Source organism: Falco punctatus (assembly GCF_963210335.1).
Source record: "Falco punctatus genome assembly, chromosome: 1".
NCBI lineage: Eukaryota > Metazoa > Chordata > Aves > Falconiformes > Falconidae > Falco > Falco punctatus.
The window spans coordinates 61,752,101-61,773,628 of NC_137580.1; the positions used below are offsets into that span (position 1 = coordinate 61,752,101).

Below are 21,528 nucleotides of genomic sequence, written 5' to 3' on the forward strand. Positions count from 1 at the left end.
CAGGACATGTTTTAGCAAGAATCTAGTATATCATTAGTCCCAACGCAGAGGGCAACCCCATTGCTACCACAATATCCTTATTCCCTGCAGGGCTAGCAGTCCCTTGCTAAATCCAGCAACTTCCTCTTCTACTTACGACAATGTGATTTTGTTTGCTCTAATGTTACATTCTGCTTCACTTATTCCTAGCTCTGTAACAAACATGACTCAATTCCATTTTCCCTTTACTATAACTTACACCACCTACACCCTGCATTCTCCTATTTACAAATGTAAATATGAAATGGAAAATCCCTTTCCGTGGGTAATTCTCAGGCTTTTCTTCAGATTCCGAGTACTCCATTCAGCACCTTCTCCACCAGCATTGCCGAGTTGTGCTTCCAGCTGCATCTGTGTTCTAGTAATCATTTTTGTGAGTTCTACCAGACAGGATTTTATTTAAACAATATATTCTTGAAAGGAAAAACAGATACTGTAACATCAGCCTACTTCAACCATCACCACACACTTCAGATGCTTGTGGATCAGTGACACCTGCAATGAAGTGCCCAATAAATAATTCCTCTGGCCTGCAGCCTGCTCCTTGTGGTGCTGCCTCTTTCCCAGTGTTTCTGGGTATAGTTTTGGCAGTAGGCCACTTCCAGGTCCATGATGTTGCACTGGTCATACATCAGGTTACTTAGAAATCTGAGGAGGGACATGCAGCATGGCACTGACAACCAGAACAACTTCATGAGCCTTAATCTCCAATTCTAGACCAAACTGAGGCGCCCTGGGGAAAAATGAATTACATTCTTTTTCTGTGATGGTACAACCCACAGTTATGCTGTGCTTTCATCCAAGAATTCCTCAGTTTGGACAGGAACATTTGCCAACAATCATCTATTTATTTCTAGCTTTTAGCTTCCTCCCTGCAAATTCAGTGCTCACACTTCTGTCAGACCTCCCAAGCATGCACAATGCATCTTTTCCAATAATACAGAAACTCAAAATAATGACCTTTACTCACTGTGGAAAAGGCAGCACAGATCTCCTCTTTACCAAAATTGAGCCATGGAGCATATGTACACACATTGTGATTCAAAAGCTTCTAAACTACATACAAAACCAGTTTCATCTGCTTAACCATTTCTGCCACTGGTAAAAAGCTAGCCACGCACTTGCCTATATGGCTTTTGTTTGCTTGATAGGGTGTCTAAAACACCAATCTGTAAAAACTTTAAAATTAAGCTATTGAACTGGCAAAAAGGTCAAGCATTTGATCAATTTACATGACCACCTGATGCTATTACATTTTGGTTAACAGTATTTTTCCTGACATACAATAATCTGACAGATATAGTGGAAAAGACAATTCTCTAGAAGATCATTTAAGTTCAAAAAAAACCCCACTCCAGCTACTGAGGGGTCCTCTGAACCTCTGAAAACTGAGAGGGAAAATTCTCATCTGATAATTTTACTTTTTTTTTTTCATTCAATATAGACCTTGCTTTTAATTTCTCAGCATTTTGTTATAACTTCTGTCACCATTAAAATACAAAATCTTATGGAGCAGTTGGAATGATAGGAAGATCTCCAAGGATTTGTTCATACGAGAAAGTCACAAGCACAATTGTCCCAATATAGTTGTACAAACCAGCTCCCCAGAGGCAGCATTTTGATTTCTCACTTAGTATCTCAACAGAACAAACTGAACTGGGAAGAAAAAGCACTAATTCCAAAATAGACATTCATACAAGGAACTAGTGAGTGTGCATCTGTGAGTATGTCTATTCTTCTACAATAGGTATAAAGTGAACAGTAAGTTTTGCAAGTATAAACCAAATAAATTATACCACCTTAGAGGCAAAAGCCCTGTGGCAAAAATTTCTGTACTCAGTAGGACAAAGCCAGGTATGGAAAGCTTAAAGATGCCATCAGTGAAAGGTTTGGATTTTTGTTTGGTTTTGTAGAAACAAGTGAGTTTTGAAAAATCCCTCTGTTACATCATGAATGTGCCCAGCCCATGGAGATTATCTTCTTTTGGTTCCATAAAATCTGTTTGGGCTATATCCGTATTGTTCTAAATTCTTTGAAAAATAAATGCTTTTATTGCTAACACCTTAGCTAGCCTTCCCTAACCAGCTATAATTTGTTTTCATGCTGAAAAGTCAATAGAAGTTTAAAACAGTTATGATGCACTTAAATTCTTTGTGCTTCTTCCTCAAGACCAACTGCCTATGAAATTAGGCCAATATAAATTACCGTTACTGACTAGACTTTATTGCTCTGTTCTTATGCTCTTTTTTAGATACATTATCTTGCATGAGGTTACAGTTTTGTACTATGTGTGCAGTTCAAACTGACAGCCAGGAGAAGCTTCATAGAGACAATTCAAATTATTACCATAAAAATCCTCAATTTTCTTGCCAAGTAATCTTTATGATGCAGATTAAAGAAGCTGTGGAGAGAGTAAGCAATTATTCTGAGGTAGTTCCTATGGAGATGTTGTTACTGAAAAGCTTCTGGGGAAACAGAGCAGACAGGAATAAACAAATTTTGTATGAGATACTAGGAATGTGTAGTATACTATGACCTTAAAAACCAGTCCCTGCTGTTTTCTTAAACAAATGAAAATCCATGCTGTAGAGAAACCAGCAAGTTTGCAAAGTCAATTTTTCCCTCTTGTAAAATCAGCAGCCTGTTAACACAAAGGAGCCATTTCTTATAGAGCACCTGCATTTTCATCTGTAATAGGGTTCTTGTGACTTGTCAACACTTTTTCCAGCATATGGATTATGCCACTTACCAACCTGAACAGTGAGTAAAGCAATGTTCAAAACTGACTAAGTCTGAATATTCTGGTCCACTCCTCACATGATGCAGTGTAGAGTGGCTCCACAGACATCCTACTCAGGATCTGGTAGGATGTGTTCCAAGACAAGCATCTTCAATTATTTCTTCTTGTTCAATACATTTACATATTTCTTAATGGTTCAATGTGTTACCCATATTTTACTTTTGAACTTCATCATCATTCTATTCTGCTCTTTCTCTCAGTTCAGGTTCTTTTCATCAGCCTTAGAAGATTCAGTGGGTCAATTTTTTTTCCATTAAATAATTATCTCGCTATTTCAATAGCATATAGTTTTACAGTAAACTTAATAGTATTTATTACTGAAAGATGACATTAGTTTGATGCTTAATTATAGCTGTGGCGATCCTTTAAAAATAACATAATAAAAACATCAGCAAAACACATTCAATAAAAAATAATTACAAAACATTTTACTCCTTTTCAATTTGACCCTGTCATCACAGATGCAGAAGAAAATGGTCCAGCTGGCTGTCACTTGCAGTATCTATCTGCTTTCACTTTTGCCCTCCTGTATGGAAAAAGTAATGAAACAAGATGATCTCAAAGGTCTTTTCCAACCTAAATAATTCTGTGATTCCAAGATTTAGATTAAGACAAAAGCCAGGTGTAGTCATATTTGATCTGCTTCAAAGTGTTAAGGAAGCATTGAAAGCTATTTTTCTTAAACTTTACTTCAAAGCACATAAAAAAAAATCTAACAACATTTTGCATTTATTAACTTTGTTTTCTTAAGGAGCTAGGACTGCAATATCAAAAGTTAACCTTGTCTTTAGTTTCAAATCATCATGAATTGTTTTGCCCATTCTGAGGTACAGAATTCAGATTCAGCGTTATTTGAAACTGACACCCACCTGTGATGGCCCAGAAGTGTTCTCACATCATTTGCAACTATGAGAAATAGCCTTTGGCATTCCACCCCATGAGTTAATGTAAGTATTTACACTGTATGCCGATACAAAACATTTTGAAAATTCAAGACAGTTTCTACAATCTTAGCTCCGAGCTGGGGGGGGGGGGGGGGGGGGGGGGAATCCCCCGTTATTCCCACTAGATAACATGAAGGCTGTTCTCCATAAATGCTCTTTCTCTTAAAAAAAAAAAAAACAAAACCAAACAGCTTTCCCCTCTTCAAAATATTCTTATGCCATAGGCATTTAAAAATACTAAAAATTAGCTTAATTTTTATGGTTAAAAGATATTCACCTTCAACTCCTCTATACTAAACAAACTGAACAACATAGTTAAACATGTCCAGAATAATTCATTTCTGGGTCAATCCAAACCTGAAAATTTCAGCTAAAGAAGTGAAAACTCAGAACAAAAAAATAAGCCAACCCCAGAACTTAGGCAGAACACTGCTCAGCACCCCATCCCCCTGAAATCTAGCGCTCTTTTGTACCCCAAGTTTACTCTAAATCCATCTCCCAGTACTTCTCCAATCAGCACATTATTTCTTGTACTTTGAAGTACCTGTCAAGCAGCATTTCGTGAAAAGTGCCTTCTTTCCTGGCTTTTCTAAGGAGTTTTGTATCTTCTTTGCTTATTTTAAGCTTTTTGTCTTGAAAGCTTTGGAATTTCTTTCTGTAAGGACAGAAGGGGAAAACGTAAAAAAAAAAAAGTGTAACTTCTTTGAAGTTCTGTGTTTCAGTAAAAGAACAGCTGTCATGTTATCCCAAAACTGAGTTCTTCATCCAGTGTGCAAGAGCTGATCCACACACTTGTCTAATCACACTTAATTCTCATCGGTTTTTACAAATCTCATCTCCATTTAAAGGTACGTGTTTTTTTTTTCCACCAGCATACTGCGTGGAGAGGGGGCTTTGTTGGTGGGGGGCTCTCTTTGCTCAAGGGTGGATCTTTCAGTTTTCTAATTAGGATAGTTCACACATAGTGCCAGTAATTTTCTGTTTAGTCTCATTAACCATTTGGTTCTCTTTGAGATTATCATGTGCCCTAGCTTGCCATATTTATGGTATCTGTTCTTTCTCCCAGGGACGTGTTTTGTTAACAGTTTGTAAGGATTTAACTAACATCCTCTGTTTTCAAATTCTTTCCTGTTTTTCACTATACTTTTTTTTTCTATCTCCTTGTTTTTTAAAGTAAATAATTCCTATATCAATAAGAATCTTAGCTTCTATTACAGAGCAGATGACTGGCCTAATAAAATCCAATAAACCACCCCAATACCAAATATTGCACTAAGACTTCTGTAGGTGAAAACCATTTAGGGTTTTTTTGGTAGTCCAAATGGGAATGAGCCCCTACATGATTAGCATGATGTGGTTACAAGTTCTAAAGAGCTGCTTCTTTAATTACTAGCATGACAAGTCAGGGAGTGAAAGTGTATTGGGTGTAGGTGGCAAGGTGCTGATAGTGGAGGACTTGCAGGGGTGGCCTCTGTGAGAAAAGGCCAGGGGCTGCCCTGTGCTGGACACAGCTGGCTCCACAGCAGACCCACCACAGGACACAGTCAAGTCCATCAGCAAAACATCACCTTTGTGAAAACGTATTTAAGAAAGGGGCAAAATGCCAAACAAACAGAGCAGAGAAGAAAAAAAAAAATAGTGCAAAATGGCAGTGTGAACATCAGGGACAGAGGAGGTGCGTCAGCCACTGAAGCAGATATTCTCGTCCAGCTTGTGGAATGGACCATGCCAGAGCAGGGGAAAAGCGAGAGAGGAAAGAAATGGCAGAGGGAAACCACTATGTATTGACCCATACCCACATCCTGCTTGGGGAAGCAGGCAGAGGAGTCTAGAGTGAAGCTAAGCTTGGGAGATGGGGGAGGGAAAGGTGGTGTTTTAAAATTTTTGTCTTAGTTTCTCACTACCAAATCTCAAGGGCAATAAATACAATTAATTTTCCACAAGCTGAATCTGTTTTTTCTGTGACAGTAAGTGGTATGCAATCTCCCTCTCTTTATTGCAACCCATGAGCTTTCTCATGCTACTTTCTTCCCTCGTCCTGCTGAAAGTGAGTGAAATACTGGGGTGGGAGTTTGGCCCTTCCACCAAAGGCAGCCCCAAAGAGAAGTGAAAAAAATGGTACTTGAGCCTGTAAACAGCTCTAAAATACATACACATAATTGATTTCACACTGTTTAACATTTCCTTTGTCTTCTTGTGGAACATCATCTTTCTTCTTAGCTTCTCTTTCAGCACAAGTACGAATCTAGTCATTGAAAGAAAACCAAAACAAAACAGAAAACACCTTATTTTTTAAAACCAGAAGGTACAGGTTAAAGATGACAACATATCCTTCATAAAAAAATGAGTTGTGATGATTTACTAAGTACACAGCTTTCAAATTGGTTAATTCACAACTGGAGACAACTGCAAAAAAAGCAAAAGCTGCCTGAAGCATGGGAAATACTAACTATAACCCTTGATACTATTTGAAGACATAATCACCTTCATCTCAGAGAAGCACCATTACAATTCTTAAGTTTTAGCAGAAGTAAAATGCTTTTTTCAGAGACTGACTAAAAGTATTATTGCTCTGTCTAGTAGACACTTGGAAGCATATGTATATTTCCCATGTCCAGATAGAGTCAAGGTAAGTCTTCATACATTTTCTTACTTAACAGATCCCCTTCTGCATCATTCTAGTAAACCCTTCTCTGTCCCTGCTTCACTCATAATTTATCTCTTCCATACCAAGCTGTTCAGAACTATAGGGAATATCACATAGACTGTCTTGCCCCACAACATCTTGATGTTCTGTGGTGGTAAAATATCTTCCTATCTCCACTGGAGGTATCTCAGTTTATGCATCCCTGGAGTTCATTTACCTTTCTTGTAGCCAAATCACTTGACCGCTTACAGAAAGCTATTATAACTGTATTGACAGTCAGTTGTAGCACATAGACACCCGCTTGTTTGAATATTTCTGCCAATCCAATATTAATTGTAAAAGTTATAGTTTACCTTTATCATTTCTTCTTCCCCTGCAGTTTTGCTTTTGGCTTCTATGTCTCCCTCTTCATTACATCTAATAAAACGGCTATTTGCTGCTAGTAATGCCATTTTCTTCTGCAGAAATAACATCATATATTATTAGTATAAAGAGTTTGTATATAATCCTCGATTCATACATTTACCCTATACGATACACCAAAACACTCTGTGCATGCATTTTTTATATACAGACTCAATAGCTAGCCAGCAGACTTGCTGGGTCCTTCATTCTTAAGATGCTTATTGCTGCCAAAATGCAGTAACTTGAAGTATTTAAGAACTTCCAATTATAGTAAATGCATTGCAGTTGGGAAAACATAAGGTTAAAAATTACAATATGGAAGAGACTGCAGAAGGCTGTTACTCCACAAAGAACACCAACATAGATTAACTCAAAATGCTGTCAAATGCTAGGAACATCAAATTAACTATTCCAAACAGCTTACATCTTGGAAGACAGGTTCCCATTGCTCTCTTGATCCTATCGCATCTGAACGTCCAACAACAAGTCCATCTGAATTTATACCAAGGTATTTGCCATAACCAGACTTCAGAGCAATCCTCAGAGAAGAAATGCAAGAACACAATAAAGAACGCTTTTAATTCAAGCAATTCACAATATCCAACACTTCAAACACATTATTAGTAGACAATGTATTTCAAGAGACTATTAAAACATTTATTTACACCAGAAACAAGGACAAAAAATATTGAATATTGTAATGGTAATTACCTTGTATCAGACAACTTCACTGCTGTAAACTGTTCAGGAGGACTAGGGCCCTCATCATCTATGAATCAATTTTCCATCAGTTAGGTACGAAGTATTAAACACACAACATTGTAGCCTGTTAATACTGCACTTCCAAAAAGAATTAAACAGTAGCCATTGCTAAATATTATGGAAAGCTGCAATACTTTATTCCTTTAAAAATTCCTTTTTTTAATATCCGTTTTTGAAAACAAAATGCAGGTGCTCATTTATGTTCATATATTTAGTGTTTAAGACAAGACACCAAATAAAGAAAAAAATCTTCTGTAAGCAAATGTTACTAACCTCCCTATCCCTCAAAACCAAAAAGAGATAATACTGTCATCAGTGCTGTGCTATCACCCTGGAGCTGAAACACACTGTCAAGGTTCTAGAACAGTCTTTGTCTGACTGATGGCTCTTGAATTCAAAGTAATGACAAGCTAATTATCCCACTACATTAGTAGCCCACTTGTGCAGCAACAAAACAAGTATATCAAGATAAGGATGCAGCAATAAGCCTTGAAACTCATCCGCCTTGAGTTTCACTCTTCAACTGACACCATAAAGATTTTATAGGATTTAATAAAAGTTATACTGCTTTTTATCCAGTAAGTGGTATGGCCATTAACAGGTGATCATCTCCAATGCAGTTCAATTTATTGTACACATAAAACAGCAAGAAACTAGATAAGTGAAACTAATTGGCAGTCATTAAGTTTAAGTCATCTGCAAGCTATGGCTAGGATTATTGCCTTATTTGTAATAAACTGCTTTTAGCTGTAAAACTGCTTGCCTTTAAGTGATGCTGCTTTTATGCCTTTCATTACTAGAACTGCTTATTTCTACATTTCCTGAAACAAACCTTTATGTGGTGCTCCAAGAGTAAACAAGCCGTTGTCAAGGGCATGGATGTACGCTCCTTTATCCATTTCTATAGCGATTGTTCCTGTAATTTCACCGAAGTTACTGATAGCCCACCAATTTCCTAAAATACAAAACCATGACAGTTTAATCACAATTTCTGATTACTGTATTTCGACAGATGTTTTGCATCTTCTCTGAGATTTGAAATTCTAAAGATACAATTGCCATTGCTATCTCAACATCTTTGTGCATTTATTTTATAGTACAGAGCCAGTTTAATGGTGCTGCTGCTGAATCAGAAAGTCCTGCTGCTCTACCCACCCTGTCATCCCTAGTTACAGGCTTGGGTGCTTCACCCCTTCTTTGTGTTAGCAAGTTGATCCATTCAGCTGATGCTGCAAAGATACACCTTGCAAGGAACAGTTTTGGGTTTTTTTCCCCCTCTGGACCAACCTCGTGCAGTTATGAGGCCATATCCAATTATTAGATTCTCCAACACAACAGAAACAGATTAACTATCTCATCTGCTGTTAAATTACTTCACCTGAGCTGTAATCCTTTGACTTCAGTTTTCAAGCCAACCTGAGTTTGAATGTTTGAGCCCCACAGAATTCTACCAAAGTTAAAGGCAGCCCTACCCATCTGCATGAATTAAAATTATGACATTTATATTTTTTAAACAGCAAAATTCTCTCCTGTGTATTCTCTTACAAATACTTCCTACCCGATTAAGATAATAACTATTTATAATTCATTTGAATATGGCATCTTTTTTCCACATGGTAGATTTGGCAGGTCAATCTGCCTTGAACAGAAATTATCTTCCCCTATTTTATACAACATATGGAGCCAATTGTCTTGTCCTATACACTCAGGCTTGCAGATCAATGTATGTTTTTTCCAACTCTCTGCTACTTTTTTGACATCTGGCTAAACTATGAATGTAGAACATCTGTAACATTCTTCTAACATAAGACACAGAGCCCATTTTCTCATATATTATTAACATAGGGATGACTTCCTCTTGCACTACTTCAGCTTATGCCTATATACACATAACAAAAAATGACATTTTTCTCCAATGTGCACTGTGCTACAGCATGCATCTCTTATGACTCTGTGGTTCTTTTTTAGCTGTTTTTGTGAACTGTGATCAATCAAGGACAGGACAGTATTGAAGGGCAACAGTCTGTCAAGTTACTGCTCATGCCCATAAATACTTTGATCCTTGTATTTTATGAAAAAGGAAAGTTATATTTTGTTATTAATTAATATTTGTGTCTTCAGCTTCAATTAACTGCAGCAAATTTAGGATGTGAACCCCTCACAGCACTCAAACAAGTAATCAAAAACAAATAAACGAACTAACCAAGACTCCTTTCCTTTTGAAGGGATTGAAGTTTTGAGCAAACTGAAGAACGCAGTCAGAAAGTAACATGTGCCAAGGTATGAACAGAAAGCACTGGTGGTCCAACCGCTAATTGTCAAAGTAATAGTTACAGAAGGTGTGAGTTGTTTACACAGAAATGCACTCATTAAATAACAGCATTACAGTGCTAAAAAGCCTCCCCTCCTGAAGCAAATACCACAGTGGGAGGGGGGAAGAGATCCAAGCTGATAAACAGCTTGAGATTACATAAGAACATCCTTCAGCTACAAACATAAGTGGAAAATCCATCTCGCTGGTGTCAGAAGTTCCCTTTGGAGTCCAGGAAGATCCCAACACACAAACTATACGTCATCAGAAATAGTTACAAGTCCTACAGGGACCACGCTTGGTTTACCAAGTCCTATTAACAACCTCTTCAGCTTCTGCCGTCCCCTACCGTTTCCTCATTGTCCCACAATGCCTGGAAAGCAGCTCACCAACAATATCGAGTTGCTCTGCTGCATCCTCTTCCCTTTTCCTTTTCTTCTCCTTGTGCTTCTTCTTGCTGCAAAGGGAGGTACAAGGAAATAAGAATGTGCGTTCGCCCCGGCCCTGCCCCAGCGCGGCGTCCCTGCCGGAGCCCGAGCGCAGCGGGTCACTGCCACCGGCCGGGGGCACCGGGCTGACCACCCCCATCCCCTGCCCGCCCGGCGGGCCCCGGCACACCCGCGGCGGCAGCTCCGGGACGGGGCGGCCCGGCCCGGCCTCCGAGGCGACCCCAGCGCAGCGCGGGGAGCCCGGCCAGCGCTCCGGGAAGCACGGCGGCGGCCGCCGCGGGGACCCCGGGGCAGGGGCGGTGGACAGCCGCTCCTCACCTTTTCTCTTTCGCCCCTTTGAGGACGAGCTTGGTGGATTTCACGCAGGAATATTCCGCCATGTCGGGCTACGGCAAGCGCGGAAGGACACGGCCGGCTACGCCCCGCCGAGCAGACGGAAGCCCCGTAGCGCCAACCTTCCCTCCGGGCCAGCGGGCTGCGTGCGCCGCCCTCTGCAGCGTGTTGTGGCCCCGGCCGCAGAATTTGAGGGGAAAAGTAAAACAAGAAAAATTTAAAATTACGTTGAAGAGCGTGTCCCCTTGTACCTTCCCCATCGACGCCTGGCTTTGCTCCGCTGGTTGCTCTGGCACTTTGCAGAACTGCATACCCCTAGCACTAAGGAATGAAGAGCCTACAGCTTCTTTAGCATGTGGCTGCCACGAGCTTGTGCATGTGTATAAAGACATACAAAACGGACACGAAGCAGAGCCCTGGGCCCTGTGCCATGGGCAGCAGGCCTTGCCTGCGTGGCAGCGGGGATGGCGAGGACAGCGTTCCCTGAGGGCTGGGCAACTGCTGGTGCCGGGCCGAAACAAGCCCGGGGAAGCCTGTGAAGACAAGTGGGGAAATGAGGCTCGTACGTCAACCCAAGTGCACCAAACTAGAGGCAAAATGAGGTTTATGACAACTTTTCCCATTCTGTTAGCCACTCGGTGTTACACAGAGTAAAATCGACCTCAGGTTTTCCTTTTTCTTACACAGTGATCTTACCACCTTCTCAGTGGGTATCACTACTCCTTCTTTGGGGAATGGCCTTAGTAGCACATGTGTATTTAGACTCCCAATTAGAGCAGTAACTTGTGTTCAGTCCTCCGGTCAGTTTTACTTCACACTAATGGAAGGGGTTTTGTGCCCAAAAGGTTATCTGCTGATTGTATTAGTCGGTCAAATGAAGGATACCATACCTATCAAATCTTGTCTGGCATGTACACTTAGAGACATAGTTGTACTGGATTGCTTGCTTTTGGTTTCTGATTTCACTACCTATGCTTGCAAGTACCGAGCATCTCAAAGGTATCGTATACAAAAAAGAATTGAAAGTCTTATACATGGTTATGTCAAGGCCTTGAAATTCACTGAAATCTTGGCCAGGTGATAAAACTCTGCATGTATAATGTCCCAGTGAACAACCCTGGAGTTTGTGGATGACTGCAGGTGTCTTCCACAGGCACTTTGATTGGGTCCAGAACCCTGCCACTTCTCCCCAACTTTCAATCTATACACCTAACATGACTAACCCAATATTTTTATCTGTGAAGCTGGAGTGGTTCCACCTGCCATGTAAATTGAAAGCAGCCATAATGGACTTTGAGAGGTTTTGGCAAGTCCCCCATTTTGCAGCTTTGGGGAGAAGGTGGTTGGGAGGAGGCATGGGCTTGTCAGCAAAAGCAATGCCTGAATCAAGCTGCTGGTGCATGTAAATCCAGAATACTTTTTTTTTTTTTTTTTTTTTTTTTTGTGCCTCTGGTATACTGTCCTACTAGTGTCTTAATCTGTTGCAGTTTGTCAGTGAAAGACAATCATCTCCTTGATCAGTGTTTGGGAAGTGGATAACTGGAAGCAGTGTGTTGCTGTAGTAAACAGTATATGACTTTATTGATTTACTGACTTACCAGTCCCAGAAACTTTCATCTTCCAATGAGTTCTTCAGTAAATGCTGAAAAAATAGGCAGTTCAGAAAGTTGCAGGTGATGATGGACAGCTTGCTGGCCACTTCTGATCTCTGCATGGAGCTGCGATCAGGGAAGTACTGCATTAGCAGTCTTGTTTCCAGTCAGGTTGTGAAGGTCCCGCATACTTACTGTACATGAAGGACCAAAGAAGATCCAGATTTCCAAATACAAGATGGAGATACCTAGCGAGACCACTAGCAATCCATCCACTGACTTCAGTATCACCCTCAAGCACATTCTGTTTTCTGTTCTCACATTTCTAGATATTATTGCATGACTTCTTCTAGAAACCTTTTGATACTGTCTTACAGTTTTACAACCAATAATAGAATGGTTCTTCCTTAGTTTGCTTCCTTGTTTTTGGTGGTAGATACAATGCCTTGTTCACTGTTAAAACATTTTAATCAATATATTCATGTTTCGTTCTACGTTCTCATGTCTCCAGCCCCTTGGAAATTAATTCAAGCTAACCTCAGCATTGAGCAATTCTAGCAAATATTTGACTCTCGTTTTATCATTAAATACTTTTTGCTGGTTCTAGACAGATATGCCTATAAGGCAGAAATTTTAGTAAAGGGAATATGAAAAATAAGAGCAATTATGTAGGAATTAGAAGAAAACACAGAGGAAATGAGTGAAGCAAAAAGAATGTCTGTCAGCATGCTGATCACTCAGCCACCCTTGCATGCTAACTTGCCCTTCAGTATTTTGGTTATTATGGGGGGTTTATATTGAGGTTTTTTTAGGCTTTGATTCTGTGGAAAGCAAATCTGCAGGGGCTCTTTACTGTTTTTTTAACTTTAACTTTACAACTTTATTTCTGATAGATCTTATTTTTTGACTGCTGCAACTGTAGCATTTGTGAGGTATTTGTATGCTCTTGTCAAAGTGTGTCAGTGTATGTTAGTATACCATGAGGTGCACTTCAAAGTATGCAAGCACTTGCCTGAGAGGTAAGATGGGAGAGAAAAAGGTAGTATTTTAGTATGTTATGAAACAAAGATACCTTGACCACTTTTCATTAAGAATATAAAACATAGCAGGTGTAATAACTTTGTTATTAAGAATTATCTAAGTTAAATTATTGTTTTTTCTTGCTAACTTTTAAAAACCAAAAGCAAGTAAAAAGTTTGTATTTTAACATACATTTATAGCATATGATGATACAACATTTATATATGATACAACATTTATAGCATATGATGGAAGTGCATGGGCTTAATATTTTGTTAGTTGTCCACCAGATGTTGCTATAGCCACAAAAATAAATGCAGATTAAGCAATATGAAAAAAATGAGTAAGTTTTATTTTCATTACAGATCACCCTTACTATCCTGATCCTGGAAAGAATTACACACATGCTTACATTTTTGCATTGGGAATATTCCAGGTAAGTTCAATTAAGCAACTCATTCTGTGTAAAATTAAGTATGTTTATAAGCTTTTTAGGATGGGGCTATATCAATTATGTTTGCTATTTTCTCTGTTTGCTCTTCTGTTTCCTCCATGTGAAGAGAAAGAGCGAAAGACAGAAGGATAGAGATCATAAATGTCTAATTTTAAAAGAAATGTACACTTTTTTTCCCCAGGTCCCCATAATGTAAAATATATCTTCTTGCTAATTAATATAATTTTATTTAAAATTCACATAGTTTAGGTTTCCTCTTTAATTTAGTGACTCCAGCAACAAATAGGCATCACTACAGTATATACAGAAGATGGTAAAACCTTTTCCCACAGGGTAAAGTCACACCATCAATCAGAAAACTGTATCTAAAATGGTACCACTTTAGAAAACCCATTTAAACTCTAATTTGCTAGTTAGTATTTTTGACATTAAAACATTTCCAAAATGTGCTGGCTATGATTGTTTGGAAAAATATAACAGTTCATTTTCTTTACGGCAATGGAAATCAATGGAGCCTTTGTGTTTGCAAATGTAGAAAACAAATCACTTTTTTAATGACTGGATTTTCCTGCCAGCTTGGAATTTGCCGCATGTGCATTTTATTTTGAATGCCTAAAAAGTGAAATCATTTGCTGTCTCTCATGCAGATGGGGCAGATTGGCTGAGGTGTCATTTGCAAAATGTGTACTTTCATCATTCAAGTTTGAAGGGTTTCATTACAAACAATGATTCCTATAGACACTCAGCATTAATGAAAGTGGAGGGCTGAGAATGAGCGTCCGTGGGTATAGCCTAGTGTTGTAAGAGCCTGGATCAAAACCTGGGTGCTTTGGAGTTTTCTTCTGTCTTGTTTATTTATGTTAGGAAATATAAAAATGCCTCCCCAAACCAGAGAAACTTGAATTGGTTCTCCTCATAGCAGAGTTGACAGATCGTTTATATGCTTTTTTTTTTTTTTTTTTTTGCTTTCATTTATATGTATGGGACCCTTGTGAAATATCTAAGCTGCTGACTGATATAACAGCCAAGATTGATATAGTTTTGTTTACTCATTTACAGAAGAAGTGAAATCTGATATGAGTTAGAACCAGAGCAACTATATTTTAATTTTCCCCAGTGGGACAAAGTACATACACTGGAATGTTCTAGTGGTTTCTTGTAATGTTCAGCAGCAGTTGTGTGAGAGTTGAAGCATCCCCAGGACATGATGGTGCCTACCACAGTAACATGACAGATGTAAATAAAAAGCTAATTTGTTTCTTGGCATTTTTAATACTGCATGCTGAAAATGCTTTTATTATAACTCCAAAATTTTAAATGTGCCCTGAAATGTTAGTGTTAGTTTTTTAGCACAGATAAGTAAATATTCTCAAAATGGCAGTTCTACTACTGAGTTTATGGTATAGTAATTAGAGTAGTTGGAAAATAGGAAAGGTTTCTCAGCCTGCCAGGGGCAAGGATGGAGCCCTAGCTCAGATCCCCCAGTCCTTAGCATCCCTGGTACAGGGACCCTGTGTGGTTGCGGCTTCTCAGCTTCTTCTGCCTCATTTGATCACTCCCTCACTCCCATCTGCTGTTGCTCTGCAAAGTTTTGTGGCTGAGTTTTTGTAGCTAGCCAGGTCTTCTCAATATCTGCTTCTCCAGACATTGAGACCCTGCTCTACAGTTTGGCAACGGGTGATAGAGCACTTGCCAAAATCCCTTTCTCCTGGACACTGAGGGAATGCAAAAGAGAAATGAGAAGGCAACTGTGAATGTACAGTGGTCTCGTGCAGATGCCAACTCTTTATGGTGTTTACTTGGGCTCAGGCCTTCTGGTTTCTGCTTGTCATCCCAAATGCCTTAGCATGTGTACTTCTTAACATGCTATTATTCTTTTCCACTAATTGTTCTGATTTTTATCCTGATGTACTAAGGAAACTTTTTGTATGTGTGTATGAATGCGTTTGTCTCTTTGCCTATTACTCTGTGTTTCTTTATCAGTATTTTTTTAACTGGCCGGTTTTGTTCCAGTTTAACAGGCAGGTGGAAGTCACAACAATAATTGAACTCTAGTGAGTTCTGAAACTGTTATTAGTTAAGCAGGAAAAAGACCTGTAACTTCGCCGACAGAGGGAAGGGTTGGAATATGAAGTCCCATCGTACTAGAGGTGGGAGAGAACTCTCATGCAGAAAGGAGTCTGTAAGGAAAAACTCCTAGTAAATCATAGTACACTAATGAGTGAAAAATGAAACTGTATTACTTCCAGTGCTTACAAAGCAACCTATTGCTATATACTGTAATTTCAGTTTTTATGGGATGGAAATTTGATACTATAAGTTGAGTGCATTTGATATTTTTTGACATTTCCTGACAAATAGCTAGCGTGGTTGATGCAAATGTAGTTGAAAACTCCTTCCCTTATTCGCCGGTACTCTATGGCAAATGTGGACTCAACTATAAATTAAACACGACAGGATTTTTGTGGCAAGTTACCTGCTTTGTTCTATGTGTTCATATGCAGACTTTTCCTTCTCTGGGACACGCTTTTTTTCTTCTCTCCAGTGGGCCTAATTTCCCTTGTTATATGTGGTTGAGTTTGTTCATCTCACTAGGAAAGCCATGGGTTCCATGGGGAAAGTTTTGCCATTTCATGTATATGTAGTACTGTTGTGGTTCTTTGTTATCCTATAATCAAGTTTAATTTGGATGCAGTTTCTAACTAGTGCTTTTTTTTTTTAATTGAGTGTTTCAAAAAAGGTTTCTTACTTTTTGTATTTCTTCTGTGACTTGGTAAGAAATAAACAGGTGTTTTTTCATGGTCTAGGAAGGGTGTACTCAGGTTCACAGCATTCCTTCTGAGAAGGAGTTTACTGAGGGTAAGCCCTGCACCCCCCCACAAGAGTATGTGAATTCCCTTTGGCCTATGTATTTTTCTTACTCCATGTCCTCTGAGACTACATGAGTGTCCTTTATAATTTCAATGGAGATATGAATTGGCAGGACTTAAAAGGAGAACGAATCAATGGTGGGGTGTTCATTTTCAGTGCTGCTGTCCTTCTGGCCATAATGCTACACTTTTTCTTTGTAAATTGTGGTTCCTTTTCGCCAGGATTGCCATATAATTTCTTTCTCTATTTTTTTTTCTGGCAGGACTGGAGCATTTACCCGGTATGATTGTTTTCATTGCCCATTTGAATTTGAAGAGCTGTTCTAAGTGATTTTCCTCTCTTACCCTCCATAGCTCCTGATTCTGTGTAATTTGTTCTGAATACAAATGCTTTTCCACAAAAGGGCAATTTTTACTAATGCAGTGGCAGTGAATGCTTTTGTATGGACTTAGCAATTGTAGAGCTGGAAGGGAGACCTGTAGACTATTGCTTATAGAATAGGTATAGTCTAGGCAAAGATAGAAAAAGCTTTTTGCTGTGGAGGAAGTTCTGAGCTGTTCGTTATCCCTGTCCATTCACTTCCTTGTAAATGTGTAAGTTGTAAGTGATGGTAGTTCCACTTGTGGTTTGGTTTTTTTTCCCCTTCTTGGGCCAAATACAAAAGACAAATAAATGCACTTAACTCCTGCTCATTTATGAGGGCTTGATTCAGACTGTCTCCTTGTTTTCTCATCCAGACAGCCTCCAAATGATGACAATATTTATTGGATTTTGAGGCAGTTAGAGAAGAAAGGCAAATGTAGAACTTCCTGATCTTCGCCTTAACCAGGACTCTCATCATTATCTCACTGTACTTTTGTTTTTACATTTGCCTATCGGATATCTAGTAAGTCTGGTTTGCCCAGCTTTTTGTGATATACTTTCTAAAAGCACCATGAGCAGAACAAAGCACGTTCTGGGTTTACAATCATCCCCTCTTTCTTGACATTAACAAATAAAATTTCTAACCCATAGCACAGTATTTGGAAACTGTTTTGAAATGTGGCAGCCAGAGATGGCAGCATTCACCATCCTAATGCAGCTTGACTTTGGTTTTAAAGCTTCAGTAACTTGAATGAATGAATGATGTTGAATTTTTAGCTTCCACTGAAAAAATACAATGCAATCTGGAATTCCTGTCCCTCGTTATGAAGAAGAGACATAAAACCTTATTGTAAGGTTTTAAAAATTTGAAAGGCAGAACAAAAAAAGACCACATCTACTGTTTTTTTAAAAAATACTGCTTTTAAAGCCATTATTGTGAGTATTTTAGCCTTACTAATGACTGTTGAGTGCTTTGAGTTGGTAACATCTGTTGGCTTGTGTCCTGTCACAGCAGGTAAGTGAGTGAGAGTTGAAACCACTGATCTTCCCATATTCTGATCCTGTGAGAAAAGGAGAGGAAGCATTTCAGTATGCATCTGCTTTCAGGCTGTTTTCCCTACAACAAACCCTTAGTGTATATCAGTGCTTTTCTTACAGTCTAGGTGCAGCAAGAAGTATTTTTTCTCAATTAAGCTTTATTTTGCTGAAGGGTCTCTCCTGCTCCTCAAAATCCCAAATCTAATTTGCCAAAGATAAAAATAGTCCTTTTACTGTCACAGCTTCATGAAACTGTATTGTGACAAGGCATGACCCGGTTTAGATCTTAAAAGGTGAAGTCTGTGAGACTGGCTAAGGTGCTTCAGTCCTGTCTGGCTGGAGCGGTGTCCTAGGGAATAATCCAGGCAGTTTCTGACATGTGCAATACATGGGGTGTAATTTATACAATTAACTTATTAATGGATCACTGAGCTGTATCCATACTTTTCCTTGGCCTGTTTGAAGAGTGGAGTCCCTAGGTATGTGTGTGAGGATCTGCTGTAACTGGTCCAGAGCACTAGACCTGAAATTCTCCCAGACCTGCTTCAGGTGTTTAGCCCTGTGGTGGGTAGGAATCAGTCTTAGATCTGGTTATGTTGGGTTCTGAGGGAATAGTTCAGCATTGGTACGGTCTGTTGTTGCTGTTGTCTTTGTTGCAGGTGACCAAGGTCTAGCTCAGGTTTCATTACTGCCTGAAGTATCCAGAACTGCCACATCCAGGAGGTACAAAATGTCTGCCAGATCTATGAATGGGACATGTATTTTTCTCCAGTATCCACTGGAAAGCCACAAATAGTCTAGTTAAATACCATGCTGCCCAGGGCCCCAGCAGTATCAATGAGCAATCTGTGGATCTATGGTCAGATATGTAGGCTATACACACCATAGTCATGGACCTCATTTTCCCTGGAGACAGGGAGATTCCCTCTGTTTTGAGCAAGACAAACAGTCTGTCCCAGGGAGTGCAGAGGGCCCCTCATGCAGGGGCAGGATGAGAGACGATGGCGATTGCAGCTCGCTGAAGTTAGAGTGAAAACAGATAAGAACAGTGGTTCATCCCCACCCTTCACCAATGGCATGAAATTCAGGGAACATGGTCATGTTGTTTAAGTAGAACAGGTTTTTTTAGTGTAAAAACAATGTTTGTAGGCTTGTGGTGTGAGGCAAGAAGTGAGCCCTGCAAGTCAGGCCACTCTTAACGATCCTTCAGCACTTCTCTGCAGAGCTGGGACATTAAAAAGAAGAGAGGATGTTTATGCATGGGTGAGGCTTCTTCTCAGGGGCTGATGGAGTGTGTAAAGGACTGCCCTTCTTGGTAGCAGTGTATAATAGTCAAGGTCACAACCATACAGTATTTTCAAATATTGTTTGAAACACTTTTCACGGTAGTTTACCGTAGCAGTCTGGAAAGCTTCAGCATCAGTTCAGACTTACTGTACTCCTGTCATGCTTGGGTTATGGCCTGAGACAGATTACTTACAGGAAGACCACAAACATAAACACGGACCACTTTGTGACCTGATGTGCTAAAGGCAATGAGAAACAAAAATGCCCTGTGGAATCAACATGAAGCCAAGGCAATACAGTTAGTAAAAAGCAAGGGTTTGTAGCAGTGTAAGACCCTGCTTACCCATACCCACGCCTGCAAATAGAACAGTCACCAAATGACAATGATTGCTCATTGATACTGCTGGGGCCCTGGGCAGTATGGTATTTAACTAGTCTATTTGTGGCTTTCCAGTGGATACTGGAGAAAAATACATGTCCCATTCATAGATCTGGCAGACATTTTGTACCTCCTGTCATTGTACCAAATGACAGTGACAATTCTAAGAAGGAAAAAATGGAAAGAGGCTCCTGGATGCTGTGTGAAGCCCCCTTCCTTGCTTTACCTAGCAACTTTCCCACCTCTCTGACCTGAAGGTGCCAGGTCTTTCCTCCCTTTGCTTCTCAGGGTGTGGGTACTGGTAAGAGATGCTAAGAATATTTGCAGATGCCACCTCTTGTTTCCTCTCCTGCATGTTGAGGTGTGTGACAGGACTCCCCAGACTTGGTGCCAGTGATGCATCTTCTTGAAAGAATATCTAAAAAAGTTATGGCTTTCAGATGATGCTAGATTGAGAAGCAGTCATCCATTTGATCAGTTCTGCTCTCTCCAGCAGGTAGATACATATTAAGACTGGATATAAAATTTACATCGTCTGTGTTGATCCTGGGTTTGTTTGTATCAGAGTTACTGCTGTGACTACAGCTTCTAACAGGTTGACTGTCTGAGTGTTTACCTGCTTTTGCACCTTACTCTGCTCTTCTCTGAAGTTGGTGAGCTTGAGAGTAAATTATGTTTAAGCCTTGGTACCAGTGATACCTTCACAGAGGGGCATGTCAGTCTAGGAGTGTGATCCAGTTGAAACTCATCTAGAGGTGGTGTGGTTTCCTGAAGGTAACCTGTGAGTCCCTTGCTAGCGGAAAGAGGGAGAGCGGCTGAAGAGAGCTGTTTTTTCGAACGCCTCCTTTGAGGTTAGTGACAGAGCACTTGTGTTACGTGGATGCATAGTACTGTTTTATGCTTCCACAAGGTGCGCTCCTGCAGAGAGGCTAGGGAATAATCCTGGCTGGATTGGTGACATGGTTTTAGCTACTGCTGAGGTTGTGGTCTGCTCTTGCATGAGAAAGGCAACGTAGCCATCCTCTTAGGTGCTGTCTGAAGAGTCAGATCTTTGGTCTCCTGTTCTTCCTCCTGAAGTGTAGTAAGATTTTCTACACAGGGTGCATGCTGTATGGTGCCTTCCTTCATTCCTGAAACACAGTCAACCCACAGAAGTTTTGCCTTTTATATCTTCCCATCTCCCATAAAGAGCTATAGACATCTCTCTATTTTTTTTTTTTTTTTAATGTTAATTTGGCATGGCTTTTAAGTCTTACAAACCTAAGAACTGAATCAGGCAGTTTCCTCAACTGTGTGCCAGTTTTTGGAGACTATGATGTGTCCATATGGCTCAGAGACAGATCCCTAGTGCGGGGATCACACAGTGCCTCAGGCTATTGTCTCATAACTATTAAATGGTATTGTGAGTTTCTTTTTGAGAGGTTGTGTACCTTGCGTGTACCAGTACCATAGGATGTGATAGACAGCTGGGGATGGAAACAGATTGTCAAAGTGAATCCACACCCAGCTCCATCTTGTGGCGAAGATACTGGCAGACTTTGAATGCTGAAGTTAGTGAGCAGGTGGAGAACAGAGTAATGAGAATAATAATGAAGGTATGTTTGTGGGACTGTTTAGGATCCAGTGAAATACCGTAATTTAACTAGAACATTACATGGAGAGGATTCAGCCTTTTAGACATACCAGTAAAAAAGACCTGGATCTTGAGACAAAACCTTTCAACCTAAAATAGAAACAAGGACAGTATGTGATTGGGTTAGTATTGCTTGTATTTATGAGTTTCAGCTAGCAGCAGAGAAGGCCTCACGTAGGTTCGTATTTTTTCTTAAAGAGA

General features: G+C 39.8%; 1 protein-coding gene across 1 annotated transcript; it reads right to left on the bottom strand.

The window, feature by feature from the left end:
* Positions 1–986: 986 nt before the first annotated feature.
* FRG1 (FSHD region gene 1) lies at positions 987–10,831 on the bottom strand. The gene is made up of 9 exons (XM_080392522.1): positions 10,676–10,831; positions 10,298–10,365; positions 8,430–8,552; positions 7,547–7,604; positions 7,260–7,374; positions 6,784–6,888; positions 5,937–6,028; positions 4,328–4,438; positions 987–3,365 (listed from the first exon to the last, which is right to left on the bottom strand). The coding sequence occupies exons 1-9, from the start codon at positions 10,735–10,737 to the stop codon at positions 3,329–3,331; spliced, it is 771 nt and encodes a 256-aa protein (XP_080248648.1). The 5' UTR covers positions 10,738–10,831; the 3' UTR covers positions 987–3,328.
* Positions 10,832–21,528: the final 10,697 nt, after the last annotated feature.